Source organism: Kryptolebias marmoratus, linkage group LG17 (genome assembly GCF_001649575.2).
Source record: "Kryptolebias marmoratus isolate JLee-2015 linkage group LG17, ASM164957v2, whole genome shotgun sequence".
Taxonomy (NCBI): Eukaryota; Metazoa; Chordata; class Actinopteri; order Cyprinodontiformes; family Rivulidae; genus Kryptolebias; species Kryptolebias marmoratus.
Window position 1 is genome coordinate 17,421,874 of NC_051446.1, and position 27,363 is coordinate 17,449,236.

A 27,363-nucleotide genomic window follows, 5' to 3' on the forward strand; every position below is an offset into this window, starting at 1 on the left:
TTTCCTTTCTCTCCATTTTCTCTGCCTTTGCTTCTTCTCGTGCACATCAGAGTCTCCTCTTTCCCCTCCCGTTTTTCATTTCCCTCCTCCTCCTCACCCTCTATGGAAGTCAGAGATGTAATATCATTCTTCTGGTCTTTTTTTTTCCTGCTGGAGTCTAAAAATAACTCTCACAGGAGGAAGTGCTGACTTTTGCTTCCTACACCAAACAAGGAGACATTTTGATTGGTCAAGACATGCCTCTGATAGCAACACAGGAGAAATGAGCTTGATTAGTATGTAGTTTGCAAGAGTAAACAGCCGAAGCACAACAGAGAACACTTTGAAGCTGCAAATAATAATTAGCACAAGAGATGAAGGAGATGATTATTGCATTTACACCTTGGCACACTGAACTGTGATACTTTGTGCAAGCCAGACACTTTTAAATATAATTTAGCTCAGGTTTTATCTCTGATTATCATCACTGACAGTTTTTTTTGTTCTCACAAAAATAACCCAATTCCCTAGATGATGTGCACTTTGCCAAATATTCTAATGTTCAGCACAGTTACAGGTGATTGCATTTGCAGTTATTTGTAGGGAAACAATCAATAAAATTCTGAATCATACATAAGGCTACATTTAAAAGTTCAATACAGACACTGCATTAATGAATATTTGTCACCTGCCGCTGAAAGGTAAAATGGTAATAATGTTTTGGTTGTGCTTGCACATGTCTGTGCATGTGTTTGTGTCTACAGCTGTTCCCACAGACAACTTGAATTAAAACACAAGATGGCTCTCTGTCAGTTTTACAGATACTTTGCTAAAACTGGGTGTCTTTGTAACCACTACAGGGGTGTCAAACTCCAGGCCTCGAGGGCCGCTGTCCCGGGAGTTTTAGGTTTTTCTGCTCCAACACACCTGATTCAAATGGTTTAATTACCTCCTCACCAAATCATCAAGTTTTCCAGGAGCACGGCAACAAGTCAGCCATTTAAACCAGGTGTTTTAAAGCAAGAACACATCTAAAACATGCAGGAGAACGCCCCCGAGGAATGGAGTTTGACACCCCTGACTTACAATATCTGCTTCAAGTGTTATTTATTGCACAAGAGTTTTGCCTAAATCTTTAGCATTAACTCTTGGAAACGACTCTGCCTGTTAGCAAAATATCTCACAAACTACTTGACTGATTTTAATGAAACTTTTACAAGGTAATCATTGAATATACATTTACAACTGATTAATGTTTGGAGGTAATCTAATTTAAGGTCACCACTTGTAATAAAATTAGCCAACACCAAAAAAGCTATAACTCACTCTTACAGATATTATGCTAAAATGTGATGTAGAAGCTGAGAATCATTCACGACACATACTCTGGGTGTGACATCTTGCTCACGAGATTCTCATAATGTTATTTTCAAGGTTTGACCAGATTGGCTGCAATTCCATCTTTTCTCAGCATAAGATGATCTTAGTCTAAAAGTCTGGCATGAAAGGCAGTGGACGATATGGCATTCCTTCAAGGATTTATGTCAAAGTGCTGTTGTTAAAGTTGGGACATTAGATGATTATTTGTACTTTAAAAAGCATTTGACATGAATTTGATTTACTTGAACAGTTTTTTGGGTAGGATTTAGCTCAATATGTGGAAATAAAGTGAATCTATTTCCACAAAAAAAATCTTTATCTTAGCTACTATAATCCACTATGCAACATATTTTCCTTTCTAAATTGTATTGCCGCTTCGAGGCATCAAAGGGGGCAAGTTTTTTCCTGCAATATGTGTTGTTTATGATAGAAAATGGATATGGTTGTAAAATAAAAAACCCAAAGTGCTCTGATTTATATTATTTTCTGCAGGCTACTGAATAAAATATTTGTATGAGAGCTACTTCCTTGTATATCTGCACCATAAAGAATCAAATGTCTCATGCGGTTCTTTGTTTTAGAGGTCTTCTGTTTGTTGACAAAGCACTGTAATATTTTTACAGGGAAAGGAAAGTCATGCTGGGATGGTTAGAGGATGTTGTCATTGTCCTTTACGTCCCCTGCTCCAAGATACACCCAAAGAAACCTGTGGGCAGTTTATAACACTTCTGTGACTGCTCAAAGGTCAACTCTTGGCAGGGCAGTGATACTGACCTTACGCCTGTGTGTTGTGAGGTGGCAAACTCTAAGGCCTTCTGACATGAGCCATAGTGACTCAGTCAGGCTTTAACCCCTCAGTGCACACTGACTAAAGGGTGTCAGGTACTTTCTACCAACCTTGCATTCAGAATGCTCACATCATTGAGCAGCTCTTGGGTGTTTTCAGTAATCCTCACTCAAGGAATCAGAAAGGTTACGCTTGGCAGGGTTCAGGGAAAATTACTATTTATGTTCCAACAACCTAAAGATGGAATTTACCAGGAGCACAAACTAAGTACCTGATGTTTGAGTTAATATAGGTCATATAGGATGGTTAGGCCATAGATATATATTCATACTAAAAAAATACCAAATAGTAGTTTCTCTTTTAACTTTGGTGTTGAATATTTGTTTCTTTTTCTGAACGTTTTTTTTGCAATCAAACTTCTTCTATGTACTTTTTTGCTTCTTTAGCCACTCAGATGTAACAAAAACTTCAGCTCTGACTTTTATACTTTCAAAATATTTATCTTTATTTACAGGTATTTTCCCCATGGAAATACATTGAAATCTCTTCAATTTCTTCAAAGACATTGTTCGCTTTAAATTCTGCTTCAGCATACATGAACTATTTTTGTCAACATATCATATTTTTAGTTTTTAACTACTTTTTATTTGCTCTTCACATTTAGTGATTTGCTTTTGTCTTTAAAACATCCATCTGAAAATTTCTTGTCAATTTGTATGAAAACTATTTTGTATACCATTACATATCTGCCAGTTTCTCATAAACAGTTACCTAAATTGAATTCTATGATTGTTTATTAGCACAATTGCAGTAGCAGAAATATTTCTACTAAACTAGCCATTAGCTTGTCAGTCTAGTCAAATACAAACTGGTTTTCCAAATTCAGGTCATTCAAAGATATACAGTATCTACAACAGGTAAGATAATAAATCTTTACAACCTTTTCATAGAACCCCATTTCAATAGATCTTAGCTATCCCCTTTAGCTGCTTTATAGATTTCCCCTCCCCAGATTTCCCCTTTTTTGTGGAGTTAGAATCCTGAGGATAAGGGTCCTAAGCAGGAAATTTAGATTTATATAGTTAAAAGAACTGAAGGCGATTGCTTTTTCTAGACTGAGCAACAGTATCTCATATGCACTAACATGTTCTTGTGGTAGTTAATAACTAACCGGATTAAGTACCACAGCACAGAATAGTTATTTTGTTTTAACATTAGGGCTCAAAGTCTTCTTTAAGTCCTTTGTTCCTACAAAGTTTTTCTGGCAACCGAAAAGAACTTCCATCCCCTTTGGGAATTAAACTGCTGTATATATCAAAGCGGCACACTGTATTTTTTATTTATTCTAGTTGCATTACACCTCACTTGTTGGCAATGCTGCACTTCGAGAATGGATTCCCTGTATTTTTGAAAAACATGTATTCATAGCTGGTGTACTACCAGCCCAGTGGAATAGTACAGCAAGGAAATACTTTGAGTGGATTTGTCTCCTTGTAGTTTACACTGTAACACCGGACTTAGATCAAATCTCAAGTCTACAAATCTGCTTGAGGCCTTCCTAATTCACTAAGTGTGTTCCACTGTCTCAGCTGATATTATGTGCCCACAAACATGAAAACACAGGAGAAAAAGGGTGAAAATGACATTTGAAAGGAGGATCAGCAGTTTTTATATGCTGTACAGTAAATATATAAATGAGCCCCCTCCTCCTCCCTTCACGTGTCACTGAAGGTTAGAAACACTAATGACTATTAGAAGGGGATAATTGCATCACACATGAGCATATGTGAGGACACCCCCTCCTCCAGTCAGCTGCTCAGCTGAGACACATATTGTAAAGTAAAATCTGTCAGCCTCCATCTGACCTAATGTGTTTCTGTGCTTATTTTGATGGAAATAAGAAGAGGGATTTCTGGGATGTGTATTTTTGTTTAGTAGATTTTTGTTGTTGTTTTGAAAACTAAGCAGCATTTCAAATACAGGTCTTCAAATGTTGGAGAGGAATACATGTATTATACATTTCTTTAAAAAAATCGACCTATGTATTTTCAATAAATGCTGAAAAACAAACTTGGAGTCCTAATTTTTATAAAGGGTCACACCTAATAACATTTTAAAAAGTCAACAGTGATATAATTTACAGCATACCCCGCTGAATAAAGAAAAAAGAAAGTAAGCAGAGAATCTTAAGATTGTGTCAGCTCTTCATTTGATAGTTTACTCTACCTTCCCCTCTGACAAAATCACACTCTCATCCAATATTTTATCAACTATAATTAAAAACGCCCGTCCCCAATCAACAACTCTTACCTTATACCATTTATAGAGTCTTAATTTGTGCTGCATGCTGTTTCTTTGCCTTTATTTTTTCATTTATTCTTTAACTTTAGGTTAAATAATGTGTTGGCTTACCCTATTTTTTTCAACCATGACAATATTGTGAAGTTGTAAAATGATACTTAGAAATGTAAAGAGTGTAGAGCTGGCATGAATATTTCTTAATGTGGCTTTTTTTATCGAGTTGTGTCTTTTGCAAAGTCATTAGAACATATAAAACCTTTAAAAAAATGACTTTTGTGGCATTTATATGCAGCTCTATAATTTTACTGTTTCTACATAGAGTTATTGTTATTGTTTTTGTTTATGAAGATTTCTAATAGTAAATGGTTGAGTTTAAACAACTCTTGTCTGTGAAGAATCATACATTTATCTTAGTAAACAAGTTGTAAAAGGGGAATTCAGGTTGATTCAGGCTATTTCCCTCTTCCCCAATGGTAATCAGTCAATGCACAAAGCAAGTCGTTGCAGTTGCAACAGCTCAGAACCTTGATATTGTTCTGTTGTGTAAAACATGCCCTCTTGACACTCTATCCCAAAGGTCGTTTTGAATCCAAGATGATTCTCTTTCATTACAGTTAAATGTAAATATATTCTACAAGCTAACGTCTGCTTGAACGTGTGGAGGGTTGAAAGCTTGTGCTGTCAAGTGTTGCTTTGGTGAAAAAACACACTGAAAAGAAACCAAACACATCTACTTCTAACCCTGCAATATTTCCACCTGCCATCACTCCCTCACCTCCCCCTCAAAGGGGGTACTTTTCTCGCCTTTCCCTGGAGTGGCGGTAACAGTGAACGAGGAGGCATCACTACGCCGACAAAACACAAGAGAGGGAAGCCTCCTTCATGCCTCATTGACTTTGTTTTCTCTAGCTAATTTTTCCTTTCTCCTCGCCGCCCGCCTCCTGTCCCTCAAAAGCACACATGCACACAGACAAACACACACTCCATTCATCTCCCGCCCTCCCCTTTCCACGCCTCAGCGTTTTTGATGGTGATTTCGACACGCAGGCTGTCATGCAGCAGTTCTCTTGGAGGTGGCGATTAACAGAGCTGTCGCCATATGGAGTGAGATCAGCCGTCAAAACCCAACATAATTGGCTGAGTGAAGAAAAATACTTGCATAACCAGGCTGGAAAAAAGAGGAGGGAGAAAGTGGCGAAGGCGGACTTTGGTCTTTGGTCTGCCAATAATAAATGTCCATTAAAACACTTGCAAGTGATTTATTAACGGGAACCTCAATGCATCATAAAACCTAACGGAAAAGAGAACACACTGAGCATTCAAAGAAGATAATGTGTACCCAGGCAACAAGGGGGAAAAAAGGAGAAAAGTGTAACAGAACAGAAACATTAGCCAGTATTATTATATGCCACATAGAAGGATAAGATAGAACAATTTATCAAATTAATGCAGGAAAAACTTACATTTGATGAAGTCATTGTCATGTCTACACCTAATATTGAAATGGACTTGAAGTCTGAGCCAAGGGTTTACATTGCTGAAGGCCTAATTATATGGATTGGCTGCAGTAGAGCGTAGCCTATCAGCTCTGGGGAGAAATTAATTCTGGTACAGAGGAAGAGAGAGAGGAGCAGGCTGCAGTCTGCTTCACTGCTGTGAATTGATGGCTGCAGAGGCTGCTCTGTGTGTGTCAGTGTGTGTGTGGTTCTGCTTCACTTAAAGCTACACACGGCTTTACTGTGGGGTGTATTCTTTGTGATTTAGAAACTATGTCTAGCTCTGACAGATATGGGTTGAATTACAACAACAGCCATAAGCAAGATGTAAATGACATTCGCTTGATTCACTGCCGCGTTCCGGCACCCTGTGTGTGCTGTGTGATTTTTCTAGCTGAACTGTGTACATACAGTACATTAGCCCTGTTCATTTAGAAAACAGCTGGTAGTCACATTAATGCATATCATCTTAAAGTACATTACGAGTGTTGCTCAGACAGGCACTTTAAGGCTATAAGCATGTTTTGTAAAGGATTTAGTTCACATAGTCTTTAAGCAGCCACACGTATAGGATCAGTTTAGGACAATGGGATTAAAGAAAGATAAAACTAAAAGTGCTTTTGTTCTTCATCTAAAAACATCTAGTGATAGCATATGCCACATATATAAGTAAAAATAATGGTGTCAAAAAATTGTTTTATCCCAAACTTGAGATTGCAGAAATGTACAATTTGTGAAATATTTATAATTTTGCTCCATAATTATAAAAGTCTGATATGCCTTTACACCGGGCAAAATTATAGGCAGAAGGCAGTGAACAAATTATAACCAATACAGAATGTTTGTAATATGTAATATTTATCTTAGTTTCCTTGTGGCTTGTGATTTTTTTCTTGCTATGAAAATTGCGTCAGTGTTTTTATTGCATCTGTAGCTACTTTTTTCCACGTAACCAAATCTTTATTTAAATAATTTACTTATAAGTGGTAATCAACTTAATCAATAAAACACAAGCACCTAATGGCCAATAGATGGTGTGGTGTTGCTCCGACTCATTCACAATCTGCAGGAGCCTCGTCTTTCCTTGTTTTGGTTTGGATATCACTTTCATTTGGTGCATCCTGTCTTTGTCTGCCATTTCTCTGGTCTTTTCTCGTTCATTTTGTTTAGCAGCAAATAATCACCAAAGCCCATCTTAACTTATCTACCTTTTTTTTTTTTTTAAATCACCACTATGTACCACATAATGGTAGACATTCTGGATTTCCATTGAATTCTGCTTTTTTTCTTCTTTTTCTGCATTCATCCACACGTAATATGTCTGTAGTCTGTAAGGGATAGTTCAGGTCTTTTGAAAAGGTAATCTTTGGAAAGTTTATGAATAAATACCTCCTGTAGATAGATCTTTGCAAGATCTTGGTTTTAAGAGACAGTAATTCTGACTGGATTGATGAGCTAGCAGCTAGTCTGAATGGGACTGAGACCAAATTTAATTTCTACTTTCTTAAAATGACTCAAATCTCAAACCTTTTATAGTGGTTATTTTATAACCCTTTACACTACTGTTAGTTTTACATTACATCGTAATTCAAGCAGAAATATTATAATAATTCTGCAGGAAGTGTCCCTGCCTGCTCTGGAAATGCTACAGTTGGCTGCCACTGCAGCTATTTGGGCTATACTGGCTCCGCTTGAACTAGCTATCTAGTCAGAATCAAACTCTGTTTCTACAAACTGAGGTCATTCAAAGAGCTATCTTTAACAGGTGAGATATTATTTGTTCATAATCCCACTGCACATTATCAGAAAAATTGCTTTAAGCCATTTGTGCATTGAGGCAGTTTTATTTGTATAAAAAAGACTTCCACCTTTAATTTGTCAAAAGGCCTGATAAAGAGGAGCACTCAAAAGTTATTAGATGACACACATGGATCAAAGTGTCACAAATACCAGACAAGACCTTTGGGATCTGTGCCAGTGAATGGCCTGCAGAGTGCTAGAGTGCTATTTAAAGAAAAACAAACAACAAAAATAGTTCCTTGGGCTAGTGAAAGCATCCTGCCTCAGCACCCTGTTAATTGGCCGAGTTTGAGGCTGTTTGGCTTGGAACCATTGCTCAATCTGATTGCTGTCAACACAAATCAGCATGTAATATGTTCTGTGTTGTGTCTTGAATGGAGAGACAGAGGCCCTGCAATGTCCCCACTTCCTGTAGCGAAACACAAATAAATATCAGTGCTGAGCCTTTATTTTTTATGGTTCAGTAATCCAGATAGAGTTAGTGGAACTCTTGTCTGCAGTTTGGCAAACATTCCTACAGCCTGCAATTTCATGCTTTCTCACTAGTACATAACTTCCAGGGTGCAGGCTTCTGTTGGTTGACAGATTCTGGTTTTGTATACACACTGACAAAGCCTAAACCTTCGAAGCAGAACATTTCTCTTGCAATCTGTCTCATAGCACTTCCATGTTATCAGTCCAGCCACTCTGACCAGTGTTATTTATGTGTACCATCACTTCTCTCTCTTGCATTGTGGTGACGGATGTCAGTGCTTCTCTTAAAAATTATTCTTGCACCTCTGTCTTACCTTTGCTACGATGTGGATGGCTTTCATAGGTGGCAGCGTTGGTTTGTTATTTTGAATGACATGGAATACATTAGGAGAATCCACAAATAGACCTTAGAGAATCTCAAAATACATTCACATGGAAGGAAGGCGATTGCCCACACTAGTATGTGTGCCACAAATGCAATATTCACAATAATTAATGTGTCATTTAGTGACAAACTACTAAGATACTTTTAAATGGTTAGTTCAGGTGTTTTCAAGTGGGATTTTGTGGAAAAGATATGAACCATTAATCTGTTGTAGATAACTTTTTGAAATGACTCATTTTAAAAAAAAAAAAGTTTAATCCTGACTGGATTGACTGGCTAATGGCTAGTCAATTTTGAACATAGATGTCTAGGGTTAGTTGCAAGTGAAAATAATAGCAGTTAGCTGTAGCCCCCAGCTGTAGATTAGGGCACTTTCTGCAGAAATATATTATATTTCTGCCAGAATAACCATGTAATGCAACAGTGATGGCAATATAAATGTTTATAAAACAATGTTCAACTGCTTTGAAATGTTTGAGATTGTAGTTGTTTTAAGATGATAATTCACATTGGTTAGGTAGGGTTGGCCTAATTGTTATCTTGTCAATCCAGTCAGAATTAAACTCTGTTTCTCCAAACTAAGGTCATTCAAAGAACTATCTGCTACAATTTGTTCATAACTTTTTGTAGAACCCTATTTCAAAACATCTGATCTATCCAGCAACTAAAAGTAGATGTATCATTTTATAAGTAGCTAGTAAAAGTAGCCTACCAGCTAGCTAATTGACAATACTTCTAGCACAATCACTGCTAAGGCCTGTATGTGGCCTCTCTCACTATGGTTCCTATTTGTTCCTGTATGTATGTTTGATTGAAGAATGTTGATTCCATCCAGTGCACACCCATGCCAATTATTTTAACTTGCATTCATGTCTCATCCTTTCTTGCTTTTTACCAAAGTAACAATAGTTGCCTTGACAAGCAGAGGTTCTGACAGAAGTGCCCAATTTTTGCTAAAACACCCACCTGTCTGACAAGAATAAAGACTTCAGGCTGGCTTGGGTGTCACAGCAGAGCAGTCATCCTGTCAAGCCTAAAAAAGGTCACATTAACCATTACCTAAAATCAACATCAGTTTTGACAGCATATTTATAAGGGTTTTAAATCAGAGTGAGTCTGTGTTTTTTTCCCAAAGAAATGGTTGCATTTTGTCTGGAGGCACAAAAGAAAGACAAGTGAGCTGTTACTTTCAGTTTCAGTCATGGAGTTAATGTCAGCTGCTGTTTCTGTGAAACGAGATTGAACCATGCTGCACTGTTTATTAAATGTTAGGCCTTTTCTGCTTATTTTTCACTAGTGAAAGAGTTAGATTCAACTTTAGCGCACATATCGTAGTCAAAGACTATTTCTGTTTGGAGAATAATAAAGTTGTTTAGGAGACTAAACTAGACTGTAAAGCAGGACAAGACAGAAAATGCTTTTGTCTAATCAGTTTTGAGACATTACATTTGATTTGACTTGTAATAATGTTCAAAATTTATCACATTTAGCCATTACATTATTGTTTCTTTTATTATGAACACAAACATAAATGTTAATATTTATTAATGCTGCACACTGGTGCACTATTTGTCTTCCACTTTGCCACGAAGAAGCCTTTTTTCTGCCACATGGTCATAGTTTAAGGTGACTGTAAACGTCAGGGACAATTGCCACCACAATTTGCAGTCATTTCCCTGGTTGATTCATCCCTAGCCACTTTCCCCTCAAACTCTGTTTGTTTGCTGTTCAAAGCACTTTATCATGTGCTTCAGCTCCAGGCTTCTCTGCTCGCAGCTTTAAGAGATTTTCTGCTTTTTAATGTTCCAAATTCGTTGTCAATAAATAAATAAATTAGCAGCTTTTCACACACGGTTCATAATTCCCAAATTGTCTACCTTTTGTTTCCTCAAGAGAACACCTCTCACAGTAAATTGAAGACAGGCTTCCAGTTGTTAGAATATATTTGCTTGTGGCTTTTATGAAGAATGACACTTCAAGCAGAGCCAACATTGTTGTGTGGAGGACGGTTTGCATTTATCCCCAAATGGCTTTACAAGAACATTCTTTGATTAATACGTCTGTTAGGGAGTGCTATGCACCGAAGAGAAGCACTTTCCGAGAACAGGACAATCATTCACAAACACCATTTCTGTCGATCGGGTTTAATGTTTTGACACGTCCTTTGATGGAGGCCGTAGAGAAAGATGGAGAAGGATATTTAGGGGAAGTTTTGTGTCTTACAACGATTTTACTAGCTTCTATGTGACAGGCGAATCATCCACATTTATTACTCCGTGCTCTCAAGCTGGATGCCTCTGATTAAAATCAGAGAAATCCTATTTTGCCATTCATTAGCTTTCCAATTAATAATAGTGCCAAACTTTTCTCCTCTAAACAATAAACACACATACTCTGGTTCTATTTTCTTCCCACACACAGATGCAAATAAAGCAGGTGGCGAGGTGTTAAGCAGACCGTGATTTGGCTTGAATTAGATGGCAGACATTTGCCGAAGGCCCGTGGGGCAAAGCAGGATTTTTTGCTGATCCAGCGCTGGGGCCAACACTGCGAGTTTCAGTGTATATCCAATGCCAGTCTGGCATCTCCGTGCAAGTTGGAGGGAGCACATGGTGTGAGTCTGGCACTTTTAGCTTTTGGGAACTACCTGTAAGTACATATGTGCTAATGAAACTGGCAGCTTTACTTTAATTCTTCTCGCAGTCAGTTCCCTCCCACATGTTATTTGCTAAATCCATTTAAAATCCTGACTTTATCAATTTCTAGTCTGTGTTCTCCCTCTCTTGTAAAGTGGTGCTGATAACGGGTTGTCTCCTGAGGGAGGCCAAGCCAGAACCTTTCCCTCGCTTTTGCATGTGTCACTGTGATTGAATGAGTGCTGTCTCTGTGCTGTGAGTGAGCAGTCTGAGAGGCATGTAATCCTGTTCCCACTGCTCCATTGAGAGCAGCAGGCACTGGCGACTGTGTACTCATGTGTCCCTACCCAAGTTAATTTTCGAAGGGCTTTGGTGGTGGAAAGAGCATGACCTGATTTCCCCCCAAAAAAATTTTGTGCATCTCTGTGTCTGAGGGTGAGGAAACAGCAGGAGGACGGAAAAAGCAAAACTCATCAGGGCTTTTGCTTCATCCACGTGGCAGTCGGTCAGAGGATTTCATAGATGGGATTAACGGCTCCCTTGCGAGTTTATCCAAGCCGTTTATCATTAATGTAATCCAATTATATTTTTATTATGTTTCATTCAGATTTGTCTCAAATTTTCTCATGGTAGGTCTATTTAATTATCAACCTGAATAAATCCAGTTTGTACAGGTTATTCAATAACTGTAGCTAAGATTGAAGTTGTGCTAACCATATTGGCCATTTCTTTGTACTTTTTTTATTTATAAACATACTTCCATCTTTTTAAAAATAATTTTAGCATGTTTTTGTTATTGTTCTCATATGACAGGGCAACACAAATGTGGTCGACTCAAAAAAAATGGCAGTATGCATAGCAGTGGGCAATAGCCTGCAGTGAATCTGTAGGATTATCTGAGTTATAGACATTTTTTTGTATTTGCTAAAGTTGATCAGCTGTGGAAGCTATCTTGAATCAGACTGACTCCAAAGCTTAACAGTTACTTTCTGAGAGTTTCATTAAAATTCATCACTGATTCATAATATATTTTGCAAACGGGCAAACATATGAACACATGCACACACAGATTTAGGTAATTATATTATCTTTCACCTTTCTTAGCAGTGGGCACTAAAAAAATAAACAAAGCAAACCAAGCTATATACCCTGTAGCTAAAGACTGCCGTTTTGGACTTGTAAAAACACTGCCCATTCAAGCAAAATTAATTTTCTGGTTCAGGGTCCACAAATTCTCAGGATTAAATGACAGATTGTGTTGTTCAGAATAAAACACAAAGTCATTTGATTACATTTCGATCTGCTATTATCAGGCACCACAGAAGTACTTCAATTTGGCCTCTTTTACCAAAACTGAAGAGTTTTCTTCATCACAATTTTTACAAGCTTGTCATTAGAAAAACATCATGGATTATTAAATAAATGGTGATAAATGGTCACCTTTTCTTGTTCATGTAACTAAGTTTTAGGACTAAACTTTTTGGGACTCTTTTTTTTTTTTTTTTTTTTTTTTTTTTTTGTTCTGGTGATTTCTTTCAAACAGCTATGCTCAACAACATCACCAGCAGCTGTATTTACTGAATAAGCCACCATGTTTTTACTTTTTTTTTTCTTCAGAGATGGCTCACTTATAGGGAGCAAAATCAAATCACGGACAGACAAAACAGACCGGAAAAAGACGAAAATAATCGCAAGTCTATTCAATGTGTCTGAAATCTTTCAAAAGAGCATCCTCTTCTGTCTGTTCAGACTTTAAAACAGCAGCCTGTGATGTTGAAAAAAATGTGGGTACTTCATGAATACGTTCCAAACGTCTGAAATGATCTCCTTTAAGGGTGAACACGAAAATACATAGATTTTGTACCCACTTTGCCATCTTACATATAGTGTGAGTAACCACAGCGGATCATAAAGCTTTATTCATGCTTTGGGAACACACATCAGTCAAATTGCATGCAGAGAAAGTCCACTCAGCATCACAGATTGATGACAAGAGAGCTTGTCAGCTCAGAGGGAAGATGTTCACACAACCTGCTGGCTGTTGGAGAAGAACTTGAGTCAGATTATTTTAACAATATGCCTGTTTTTAAAAAAAATCTTTTTGATGCTTTGTTGCTGGAATTTTGACAATGTTTTAGGGCCAAGTTGGAAATAAAAATAGAGAGAAATTAACTCGAACTACCATGTTTTGTGTGGATCAGCTGGTAATTTAGTTTCAGCTGGGTGGTATTGTTGCTGTGAAACAGCTGTTCTTTACCCTCATACTGCATGTCTCTGCTAAGTGGCCAAGCATGTAGAAGGGGTTTGTTTGGTGCTGAAATTCTGAAGCAGTCTGTAAAACGATTCCATTCCCTGCTCGCTCAGAGGACAAAAACATATGGATGTGGCTTTTCGAAGAGCCCCGTTGGCCTGCAGGCAGATGACAAAAGACACAAACTTGACATCAAAATCACAACATGCTGCAGGATTGCCACTGACACACCCAGTTATTGCACCACTCTTCCCACTGGACTGCTTATCGACTCACCAAGACACCAAACTGACCCTGACATAGACGAGAAAAACTCGGAAAATGATCACACTGCAACGAAAAAACTTTCAGCAAGGTAAGCTTTTATTTCTATTTTTCGGTGCTACACAAAATCACTTGTTGAGAGAGTGTGAGGACTAATCACATCTTCCTTCAAGTAACCTCCATAGTCCCCAATCACATCTCAGTCCATTTCTACACTCCCCCCTAATCCTTCACCTTTTTGATGTTTCCTGCAGCTTGTAAAGTAAAAATCAATGAAATATGGAAGGTAAAAATGTCCCCCTCTACCTTCATCTTGGCTACTTTGAACAAACCAAAGCCCACAAAAAGGAACTAGTAGTCATCCCACTGATCTCAGGAGGCACAAAAAGCGAAGAACTTCAGTCACCGGGTGCTAGGACCAGCCCACTCTGCCGTGCTCATGTATGCCCTCAGTAGTTCCATATGCCCAGTGAGCTGCCAAAAGAGTGGACAGGCAAGCTCAGAGACTGCCAATCTGCAGATGCAGGAGCTGTCTGCTCATGCATATTAAACCCACACCACCTGCTCGTCGTACATCACACCCAGCATTCTCGATCCCAGGAATTTTAATCAGCCACACTGACAGGAAGCCACTCTCCACTCCACGTATGTGAATCATTTAACTTCTCCTGCCTTGCTCCCTTTCCTGCAGAGACGAGGATGCATGTTGATCTTGCATTTTTTCAGCACCCTTCGATTCTTGTGAGTCGGTTAAGTGACATTAAGAGAGAGGGGAGGAAATGACTGCTGTGTCTTTAAATATGGTAATTGGTGTTTGGTTGTTTTTTTTTTTTTTGTCAAATTCTTTTTCCCCTTCTTTTCTGATGCCTTTAAAGGTGAGAGTAATTGCTTGCATCTTGTTGAATTACCCAGGAAGAGAGAGACCAAACAAAAATAGAGAGCACATGTGAACAAAGTATGCTTTAAAGAGAATCAGACTTTACAACTTCTCTATTTCTTTTATTATCTACTTGTGCAAAACTAAATCTCAAACTGCATGAAACTTTTTTTTTAAATCATTTCCAATTCAAATTGGATTTCTGGGTATAAACAGGAGGCAGGATAAATACCTGGGGAAAGAAAATCTATTTTCTCCTAATAGAAATTTTAACTTTGGTAAGATCCTAGCTCATCAAAAAAGCATTTTTCAAGCTTCAGTCAACATGTCAAAGAAGATGTAACAGTAAGCAAATGAAGACACAATTAGGTACTACTCTGACTGCACCTTCCAGTCTCTGCCAGTTTGTGCTGGTGCGGCATAATCTTCGAGAACCCTCAGGATTAATTTTTTATGCTATCTTTTCAAATATAGCCATGTTAGAAATAAGGCAGATGGAGATGGGAACTGCCAAGATAGGACCAAGCGTGCTTTCAGCTGTGTGGTAACAGTTAAATGCACATAAACAGGGAAGGCGAACATGTCACATTTGATAAATGGTCCCTTAAGCTGCGTTGAATAACAAAAGCTTCTTTTATTTATTTATGTATCTATTTTTATTTTTTTATTTTTAGAAATCAACGGTTTGATAGAAACGGTGTGTGTCCATCATTTGTTCTGTTAGGAAGTGTTCCTCCTCTCAAGCCCCTCTCAATTATGGAGGTTCTCAGGGATTCATTTTTAGTCCAGTTCTATTCATTCTATATACAGTTTGTTGCTTTGGGGCTCATTAGCTCCCTTTCATTGTTTTGTGGATGATATCTAAGTCCCGTTTGGTTAGACAAACATAATCTGTTGAACTGTCAATGTAAAATTCATACCTGTATAAGGTTGAACTTTCACCTTCTTGACAAAAATAAAATACGTTTTGATTTAAAAAATCAAATACACTCATCAGTTTAGCTTTTGGTCCTTTATCTTCATTCAGTCGATCAGCTGTCAAGAATCTAGGTGTGATTGTATTCAAGCTCTTCTAAGTGACATTAGCAGATAAGTAGAGTTGTGAATTCAAGTGTCAATCAGTTATTGCCAAAGTGTAGATCTCCCTGTCAGAAACCTGCAAAAACATAGTCATGCTGTTATTACCTCGAGTACAGACTTCTGTAATTCTCTTTATGGTGGTCTAAATTAGTCATCTTGACATCATTTAAAAACAGTTTACGATGCAGTTGTGTATGTGTTTCATTTATTTATGGTTTCTTTTACTGTTACTGTGTTTTATTTACTGTATTTTATTGTTTCGTTTAGCTAAAATGCAAAACATTTTAATTAGCTTTAATTTTAAAATGTGCCATATAAATAAAACTGACACAGATTTCTAAACATGATTACATCCGCTAAATTGTTAGTACAGGGTTCCTAAGTCAAATTTTCTCAGAAGCCTATTTTTCCAACATTTGTGAAAAATAGTCACCAACAAGTCGAGGCTTATTTTTCTATCTGCATATACATCCATGTTTTGTCAAAATGCACACTATGTTCTTGCAAATCTGCATGTCCTTCATGCTTATCATTAGTTTTGCAACCTAATCCTTCTCGATTCCATCCATCCATTTTCTTTACCCGCTTCTCCATTCCGAGTCGCAGGAAGTTGGTGCCTATCTCCAGCAATCACTGTGCAAGAGGCAGAGAAGACCCTGGACAGGTCGCAAGTTCATCACAGGGCCACATAGAGACAAATGAGACAAACAACCATTCACACTCTCATTCACACTCTCATTCACACCTAGGGACAATTTTAAGAGTTTTCAATTTACTTAACGTGCATGTTTTTGGTCTGTGGGAGGTCTGTGGGAGTAAACTCACACGTACACAGGGAGAACATGCAAACTCCACCCAGAAAGGCCCCAGGCCAGGAAGCAATCCTGCAACCTTCTTGCTGGGAGGCGACAGCTCTAACCACTACGCTGCTGTGCCACCCCCTTCATGAATCATTTGTAATAAATAACAAACTTTTAATTATCTTCCCAAGCAACATCACATAAATATATATTTTAACGAAACACAAGATTGCTTTAAAAAACACAAGATTGTTTTATTTCTTTCATGTCATGGTTCCAAATCTAAATTTAAACTTAATATCTTTGCTGTGGTGAAAGCACTAAAGCGGCCATTCTCATTAAACATACATTCGATAAATTCAGATTTATCTCTCTGCTGGTTATTCTCTTATTTGCTCTGTAAGTAATGAAGATAAACAGAATAAAGTGCATCGCTTTGCAGTTGAATCCAAGGAGGCACTCATCCTATTCTTGATAGCTTTTATGTGTTTCCCCTGGAGAGAATGATTGTATGTTCATAGCTGTACTGACAGCTACATCATATTGTAGCAGTTTAACTAATACGATGTGTAGAACATATTGCTTTAAACTTAACTATTTCATGAATCAAAGCCACTCAGAAACATACATATATGCCTCTAAATAAAGGAACAATACATTGCATGAACACAGTAATAATGGGCAGCTGAAACAACAAAGCAAACTGCATGTTTGTTTCATTTCACAAGTCATTATAAGCAGTAACATCATTTTTGTCCCTCCTGGTGGTATATTATGTTAATTACACCACAAATTACAATCAATGAATCAGGATAAATTATCTGTCTGGTTCCATATTACAGCGTGTGGGTTGCGAAGACAAATTAGCACAGGAGAAATTGCATCTGATAATATTGGTCTGTCTTTGAGCATTCTTATGAACATCATTACTAATCCCAATCTTACAAGGGAAGTCAATAACGCTTGGCAGAATATATTTATAAACTGCTACAGAAAGCTCAGATAGGCCAGAAAAAGGCAGAGTTGCACATTCTTAAGCTGGCATTTTGACCACACAGTGATAAAACTAATGCAACATGGGTGGTGGCGAACAAATACTGAAAGTGTCTGGGCGTAGTGTGTCATAGTGTGGTCAAACTGGACAAAGTCTTTCAGATCTTTCTTTTAACATGTGACTGGTGGGTTTAACTCGTGTGTTTTTGTAAAGAAAAACCTGCCAACCCCCGCACCCCCAACCTCTGCCAGCTTTAGCTCCCCTGATGTTTGCACAGCCTCTGCCATTGTACATGCAGTTTACGTCTGACAGTGCAGACACATTGCAGCACCAACAGAGCTATAGTGCTCATCACAAAACAAGCAAAGCCAATCCTTCTGATAGAGCACAGAACAAGCAATTTGGACTCCCAGTGCAGTCTCCTGGCTGGGCCTGTGCATGGGTTGTAGAGTGAAATTTCATGGCTGTTTGTATTTGAGGGCAGAAGAGGGCTTTAAGACTGCAGGGGCTGACTTGTTGTGTATACAGTGGTTGTCCAGACTTTAATCAAGAGTCCTCTGAACCAGGATGAGGAAATAATGTAGATAATTACACCTTTTAATAAGGGTTGAATTGTTCCCTTTGGGTTTATTGTATGTGCGATATCTACAACTTATTAACCCCTCTGACACTCTGAAAACCTGTTCAGTTTATCTAAAAATGAGATAATTACTTCACTCAAAGGTGTCTTAGTGACCAAGAATTAAGCAGATCCTGAACACACCCCACTGAGGGGAATAAAATGAAAATGCATTTATTAATTATGCTGATCGATATGAACTTTTTACATATGGTTAAAAAAATGCAGAATATTCACAACGTGTCCCAGCTTATAGAATCATGAGACAACCATCAGTTGGTTTGAAGTGAAGAACAGTCAGGCTACCTGTGACAAATGGCTCTCTAAGTGCCCATCACCGGGCTGTCATGGCGCCTAAGGCTGTGTGCTCTTTTACCCCGTTCGTAAGCAAGCATCTGCCACCTTTACCCCACTATCCCATAGGTCAGACACTATTTGTTTGTGTCATGTCATGGACAGAGGCTCTCCAAGGCTTGCTGTCTTGATAATCATGCAAGACACGCAGAATGGTGAAGTGTGTGTATTTGCATGTGTGTGCTTGTGTGTCAGCCCAAATGCAATCCTCACAAGGTTATGCTACATGTATAGAAATGAACACATATCGACATCTGTTTTCTATCAGTAATGGACATTCAGAGCTAAAGTCACTACTGTGCTCCACATAGTTTCATGTTACATTATCTACGTGTTTGTTTAAATATTAAGCATTATCAATCCTCTTTTCAGTTTGGTAATTTTCTAAGCAAAACTGAACTAAAATCAATTTGTTGAATTAACATAAAAAGCCCATTTGATTTTATGGTTTCCTTTCAAAGTAGAATGATTATGTTATAGTTTGTTAAAATGTCCTCACTGGATCAATTTAATCGTTTAGAGTTGATTCAAATTTTTGTCCTTGGGCTGAGTCTGATTCACTTTAATTGTAGGGAATCAAACAAATTTCCCCTGGTGAATGTTTTTTTTTTCTTTTAATACTGTAGGTAGTCAGATTTGTTTAAATTTACATTATACAAGTTAGGCATAAACAAAAACTAATCTTGCTACATGAACAACTACAATATTCATGTCAATGTCATTGAATAAATGAAAAGCAATCAAACTGAAATAACAAGACTGATTTGTATAATCCTAGTAAAACACAATAGTTCTTTTCAAATGTAATTTACAATCAGTTTAACCAACTCATTTAGGTTGGGGACCAAAATGGTGAAGAAGTTGAACACATTCCAAGAGATTATACAGTACTGACCCAATTTGTTTTTTTAGAACACGAGAATTGATGAATTTTGAGACAAATCAGTAAATTAGTCTGTACAGTGGTTATTTATTTATTTATTTATTTATTCATTAAACAAGTTACATTTTATAAAAAAGATTTGCATTCCGGCAATGGTTGCATGTGTGTGTTTGTGTACATTATGTTTTCATGTTTGTTAAAATAGAATATCTATTTTCTCGAATTAACTTTGCATCATGGTATCTGAAACAAAAGATCACAACAATATGTTTACCTCAAGAAACATCTCATTCAAATTTATTTTGTACATGTTAAAAAAGTATAATTGTCTTCTTTTTTCAAGACACGACTTCTACTTGTTAAGAATGTATAGATTATTTTCAATTCACCGATTGGTGAGTGATTTCTAAATCTTACTTAGCAGATATTTCAATCTACCTTAAAAATGTTTTTCCTACTATAAATTCTAAGACTATTATAACTATTTTAGCATCTTAGGATTACAATTACTTTCTGGAATCAAGTTAACCAAACCAAGTAATTGCCAAAATCTATTAGCTGTCTGTAAAATCGAATTATGACCGTGCAGGATTAATGTAAGAAAACTTAACTAAGTAGATTAGATGCCAATTCCTGATCAAACTTTCAGTGTGTGTGGAAAAAAGAGGATTGTGTTGTTTTGGGGGTTTGACAAGAAATCAATGACTTAGTTGTGACAGAAATCTTGGTGATGTGACTATCTTGGAAATAAGATTTGACAGGATGACTGAACTGTGGCCAAACATGAACCACAGTTGGCATCACCCCTTCTGTTAGCATACTGGAGTTGGTTTTACATTTTGAGACATTTTTATACTTGTAACCTAAAGCTTCACATGTGCTATGTGTATGAAAAACAGCTGTGGTTTAGCTCTTGTTATTTGATGTGAAATGGGAGGTGTAATCTAGAGGAGGTATTATGCTTGTGCCATTTTGTAAAACACTCGTAATTACAATCTTTAGCCCTGCCACAGGGGTTAAAGTTTTGCTTTAACCTCCGTGGCAGGTTTTTGACACAGAGTAGAACCGTAGCCTACACTCTCCATACTGGCTGCATTTTCTGTTTCTTTGAGTAAGGTTCTGTCCAAAAAGCAGCAGTGCATGATGGGTAACCAATCAGCAGGCTCTCCTAGGACCTTCCTTATACGTCGTCAGGCGCTCTTTGATGTGTGCTGCAGTAAACACAGCCGGTTTTCTCCCAACCACTGTCTCCAGAGGGATAAGACTCAGCACAAGAACACTAATGAGCACATTAGAGTGAAGCCAAAGAAGGAAAATGCTACAGTTGTAAATGGAATCGTCTGGTTTTGTTGTCTATGGCAAGAGTCCTCTGGCTACAGTAAGAGTATGCAATTGTGCTGATGCATTCTCATTTTTACTTTAAATTGTGTGAAAGTAAGCAAATGTATAGTCTACTGAGTATGAGGGCCACCATAATACAATGACATGAGCTTATTTGTTTTCCTTTTTTTTCTATTATTTTAAAATCCAAGGTTTCAAACATTGGAACACAGCACAGCTTTGAAGAAAATATGAAAATCATTAAAGCTGAAAAGTGAAATCCGGATTTTAAAGCTGGGATGACCTTCAGAGGACAATAACAGGACAAACATTTGTAAATAGAGCATTTACCCTTTATTTAATTTTGGAAATTGGCAAACCTTAAAGTTTGCATAATTTCTTTGTAGCTTAAGTAAAAAAACAAAAGTTGATTGAAGTCCTTTATCGTTCAATACAATTTGCAGACAAAGCAATGGAGAATACAGCATAAAAATGAATGTGAAGCAATGACCTAAATAGACTTAAATTTAGTTTGAACTAAAACAGAAAAGAAAAAGCAGGACAGCAAAAACAATTTAATAAATTAGTGGTTTCCCAGGTCTGGCTCAGAACCTCATTATGTGTCAGGTGAGGGGTCTTAAGGTGATCTCTAGAAATTAATTTAAATGCAAAAATGATAACCAAAAGTTAAATGGTTGTTTAGGCTGTGTGTATTATTATACCCATGTTTAATTGGCTTCTCAGTAATGCTTCTGTGTTTCAAAAAGCAATCATTTTGGGTCAACAGACTCTTTTCTTCAAATAAAAAGGTGAAAACTTTGGTACCCACAGTATTAAAGTGTCATACTCCAAGAATTCTGAATGAGTCTGCGGCCTGAATGGGGCATATATATGGAGAGGTAAACTGTGCCAAAGATTTGGGTCAGCCACTGCAAAAACTAAATTAACCTTGGGTTTTCATACAGATCTTGAAAGACATAAGAGAAACTGGCTCACTGAACCAAATCACTCCTTTTTGGGTATGACTCTGAAAAAAGATCTGTCAAATAAGATAGTGCCTGTTCATGTAAAACTTTAAAAATGGGCAATCAGATCTAAAAATCAATCCATAACTGGTCAGGTTTAAGTGAGTGGATGCCTAGACTGGAACTGTGTGTTCAGTTTTTTGGTACATTCTGTACAGCTTGCAGATGATGCCGAGATGACTGGTGTAGAGCAACACATACAGTGCAGTACAGTAGTCGAGTCAAGAAATGATAAAAGCATGAATAGCTTCTTCTAGGTCTTTGATGGGAAGATGAGGCTTTACCTTGGCATCATTCTAAGTTACAAAGAGCTTGATTTGACAACTACACTGATGTGCTTATTCAACTTCAAAGAGCTGTCAAAAATCAAACCCAGGGTTTTTGATAGCTGAGCAGCTAAATGGAGCCAAAGGGCCATAAAAAAGTGATGCTTAACAATTCTTTGTGCTGGAAAAGCCTTTCACCTTTAATTTTTTATAAGGATCAACAGCAACAACAGTCACAAATAAAACGTTAACACATGCTGCACGGCACAGTGTTCCATTTGACTACACATTTACTCGTATGCCGTCATGAAACACATTGTCCTGTGACTTCTATGCATGACATTTTGTTATAAGTTTTATCTTGTAGGATTTTGCTGTATTATACTTTTCTGGTGGCCATCACGCAGCAATAATGGATCCTCAAAAACATGCATGGATATGTGTCAAGATAAAGAGATTTTGGTTTTTTGTTTTAATATAATTGTGCAACTTATTGAAAGTATTTATCAGGAGCAGTTTAAAAGCAGTGACTGAGGGAAAAAAAGCACCTCCCTTGGCATTCCTCTCAGATAACTAATCTCTCCAGCATCATCTGAATCTGTGATTCCCTGCTAGCAGATTCCTTGAAAATTACCAAGGGAATCGGCAATCTGGATTGCCTTTGTGCAAAGGGGAGAGGAAGGACGTGAACATGATTTCAAAGAGTCCAGGATGAATCACGCTCCCACTGCAGCTGCCATTTATTAGCACATTTTCACCATTTTTTACAGCTACCTTACAGATTTTGTTTCATTGAGTTTGCTCGAGGCTGGCATTTTGAGGGCGTTTTTTTTTTTGTAAAAGGCTTCAGTGAAAGTGTTGATAGATTAATTTAAAAGCAACTCATGTGTTAGTCATAATTAGTCATCCTGACACTACTTCTTAATAAAATCTGAAAGCTGAAAAGCTGCTACTTCTATTGTTAAGATGAAGATTGATTTAAAGGGTACGATAGGATTTTAATGCAGGGTTTGTATAACATTGAAATGAAAAAAAGTGAACGGATTTATGATTTATTCAGCAACAGTCAGGAAATGGAAGTAGGAAAAGGTTAAACATAAATATTCAAACTTAAATAACCATTTTCTTGCTTTGAACCAATTAGGAAGTGCTTTAATTTTTCTATTAATCAGTTTTAGGTCTGGTGATAAATCGTTTAAAAAGTGCAGCATTTGAACATTGCTTCTGTTTGAGAGGTGCTCATTCAAAAAAGGTCCTGAGTTGCGCTTGCTATGCTGCAGATTTTTTACCATTTTGTTGCTGTCACAGTGATGAAATGGAAACCCATAACAAATTGACAGCCGGTGTTGCTCAAGGACAAACATATCTGAAGATGACTTGACACGGCCCACAATACCAACAGACTGGAGGTAATCCTCATAAAGGTCTAAGTGGGTTTTTGTAGATCTTTTTTGAATCAATCTATCTTTTCTCTTGTTTTGTAGACGTTTTGATTTGATAAAGAAAAAAAATTGCAAAATTACTATTTTTTTTGTGCAGCTGCAATATCAAAAGTCACATAAAATCTAGGATAAACTGGTAAATGATTATTTTATGGTGGACTTTTTCATAGACTAGGTGTTTTGTTTTTTGTTGTTTTTGTTTTTTCCCTGTTTTGTCATTCTGCATTCTGAAAGTTAGTTGTTTTAATGTTGCTGTTTCCATTTTGCTCCAGAAGGTCACTCTGCAAAAGACTCAGAAACTAATTAAAAAAAAAGAAGTGTTCTGTGATTCTTTGACACATTTAAATTGTGACTCAATGGGTTGTTTTAAGGAGCTCATGCCAACCTCTCTCCCTCTGGAAGTCAAATTGGCACATTCTGTGTCTGAAAGTAGAGAACCAATTTAAGAAAATATGCTGATGTAACCAGCCTTGGTGTGTTCTAGTTACTCTTTCATTTGTAGAAAAAAAATATGAAGACATCCATCTTCATTGATTCCCAAAGTGCTGTGTCACTGGTGCCTCAGTGACCTTGTCGTTCAAAACCTTCTCTTTCCTGCTCCGTCAACACGACATGACAGATGAAATGGTGCTGTACTTGAAGCACTTTCTGTACTGACTGAGTAATGAAGGTTCAGCGGTCAGAGGATTATTTCTGCTTGGGTTCTCGAGGTCAGATCAGTGACTGTGGTAAGCTCATAATGTCTTTGAGCTCTTTTAGAACAAATATCACAACTTCGATTCTGACAAAGTTGGGACATTGTGCAAAATGTAAATAAAAACACAATGCCATGATTTGTACATCTCACAAACCAAAATTTTATTCACAAGGGAACCCAGTAAACATATCAAATGTTTCATAAATCTTAACATTTTTTTAAGGAAAGAAAGGTTGTTTTGTTTTGTGTTGCCACCATTGAACACAAAATTATCTTGTTTTTTCCAAAAATTGTTTTTTTTTTTAAACATTTGGTATGCTTACTATGCTCCATTGTAAATTAAATATGGATTTATGAGATTTGCACATCACTGCATTCTGTTTTTATCTACATTTTACTTGAAATTCCAACTTTATCAGGGTTGGGATTGTACTTTAGTCTGCAAAACCTTGGAGCTCCTGATGTAAATATTCTAGGACCTTAGCTTGAAAACACTCAAACTTGTTTCCAATTTTGTCAAGAAAACTCCTACTCACCTTTGACCTTTGACCCGATATAGAGGAATTATCTTTGAATTTAAATTGTGTTGTCTTCCTCATGCACTGTTAGTTACTGCTGCTTTCTGAATGAAAGATACAAGGCACTCTGAAGACCATGACAATTATTGCAAGGGACATGTGTACCACAGGGGACATTGTGTTCTATTTTCTAATAATAAAGTTGCATCCTGGAATAGATAACCTTTTGAATATCTCACTCTGGGAGTGTGGGGAGTTAATAATACAACATGCAATCTAGTTAAGTGAAAGCTTACTTTTGTACTTGCTGCACACCAGAGGCTGAGAAATAAAAACTGGGCACCAAAGGCGTCACATAAACATACTTCTATACACACTCATGTGCAGTTTAATATATAAAACTGGCATCTTCGTTTGGCTTCTGAAGAGCCACTTTCCAAGTCAATACAATAAATGTTTTCTTTCAAAGTTTTCACTCACCTTTTCACTAAAGGAGTTGTGTCTTGGTTGGCCCCAAGAGCATCGCACATCTCTTTTTGTGTTCTCTTTGATCGCTCATCATCTCTGGGGTCTTACATCAAGAGCCCCAGATTTATCGATCAATAGCCATAAACAAAACACAGATTGAGCTGGACACTGAGGCAAAACCAACGGGTTTGTAGTGTTTTTCTTCCTCCTCACACAGCTGGTAAGTAGATCCATGGCTGAAAAAAAGAAAGAAAAAAAAGCCATTAGGTAACAAAAGTGTGCAATCCAAGGCAGATCGGGCATGACAGATGGGGCAGATTCACATAAAATGAATGATGATTACCAGAGTATAACTTGTGAACGAGTGTGTGTTGGGGAAAAGGGTGTGACTGGATGCAAAGAAATAAATGGATGAATATAGAATCATGTGTAATCCAATTGTATTGGTGTGGCATCGGGCATAATACCAGTCAATCCCATTTTCAATGCTTGACTGCACGAAGTACGAGAGCTGGAGTGAGATTATTTCTTGCTAACTGGTTCTGTGTATGCAAGTGTCTCCTTGTGTATGGGTGATTTGGATTCCCACTCATTAGTGTGAAGTCACACACAGAATATTTATGCTGCTGTGATAACTTGGCTGACAGCTGTGCATATTTCACTGGGTGGAGAACTCTGCATTGCAGTGCTTGCACATAGCAGCCGGGGTCTTTATGAGAGCGCAGCTTAGGGTCAGGCAGGAAGAAGAGGAGGTAAAGACACATCAACGGGCCTCACCTTCTCGTCCCTCTGTTGTGTTTCTGTGGTAGAAAACAGGAATGTTGCCAGGGACTTGTGGTTAAATCACTGCTTTTAAAGAAAACGGCAAGCAAAAATACAGCGTGTATGCTTTAATAATAAATAATAGACAAAGAAGCAGGTTGGTGCTGATTGCAATAGAGTGATTCTAAAGCATTTATTGCAATTATTTTGTTTACTCAGGGAAAAAAAAAGCAACCTACCAGCTGAAAATGGTCATTTTAATCAGTCTCTTTTAAATAAAATTATCTCACTGAGTTTCTTAAATCTAAAATAAACAAAGTCCTCTCTTCCAGTCTGAGGAGATCGACCATTTCAGTACAATAAATATTATAGTGTGTTTGTGAAGCATCTAATGTATTTGTAAAATGATGCATTTTTGTACCTGCAGCCTTGATTTAAAGGGATTATTCTGATCTTTTAAAAAGGGGTTCTGTAGAATGCTTATGAACAATTATTATCTCACCTGCTGTGGATGGCTCTTTGATCATTCTCAGTTTAGAGAAATATATATTTTTTTAATAAATAGCTAAGACCAAAGTGGATTGCTGCCACCTAAAAACAACTAAAATCTTCCATACTTCATAGTAGTTTATAGCAACACATTTTTATAAACCTTTAAATCAACATTTGTTTTGCTTTACATGTTGTTTGGGGGGACGAAATCATTAAAATATTCCTGCTGTAAATCCCCCAGCCTGCACCAGAAGTGCTACAGGTAGCTGCTGCTGTTGCTGCTTGCACTTGCAATTAACTATAGACTTCCATGTAAAATGGTGGGGATTTAAAGGTTTATAAAATAGTGTTTGTCTGAACCTTTTTTATTGATTTCTTTTTAGATTACTGTGGTTTTAGGATGGGAACAATCCACTTTGGTCTTAGCTAAGCTTGACTAGCAATGAGCTTGTCAGTCCATTCAGAACTGAACTTTATTTTTCCAAACTGAGATCATTTAAAAAGCTACTTAACAAAGTATTGTTTATAACCTTTACACAGAACCTCACTTCAGAAGATATGAACTGTTGCTTTAAGATGCACACCAAGGACACACAAAATAATAAATTCACTCTGACACTAACGGAATTGTTTTTTGTCTGTGTCTTCAGCCGTGGCTCCAACACTTCCGAGTGTGCGCTCAGAGGTCTTCAAGCCATGCGTGGAGGACAAGGACCTCGCCTTTTGCCTGAATGAAGGCGAATGCTCCATCATTGAAACTGTGGCTGGAGTTCACAGGCACTGCAGGTAAGTGTGATGTGGCTTCCTGTGTGTTGATCAGTGAGTGTTTGGGGCATCTGTTTTTTTGTTTTTTTTTCTTCCCTCAGTCTTTTTCCATTTCCTCTCTTTGTCCTCCAATTACTAACCTTGGGTCATTTTCATTCAGGAAGCTTGATTTCTTCCAATTTAACAGACTGTGTCCTCAGAGTAATATTACGCATAAAACTGGAATATTGTTGCAGAAATGCTCTTAA

The 27,363-nt window shown here is 37.4% G+C and overlaps 1 protein-coding gene across 1 annotated transcript in view; it reads left to right on the forward strand.

Annotated features, from left to right (window-relative positions):
* nrg3b (neuregulin 3b) overlaps positions 1-27,363 on the forward strand; it is a 220,063-nt gene that overhangs the window by 77,750 nt on the left and 114,950 nt on the right. Inside the window, exon 2 of the mRNA XM_025010872.2 lies at positions 27,001-27,136. Within this exon, the coding sequence (XP_024866640.1) occupies positions 27,001-27,136 (136 nt within the window). The remainder of the gene's footprint in view (positions 1-27,000; positions 27,137-27,363) is intronic.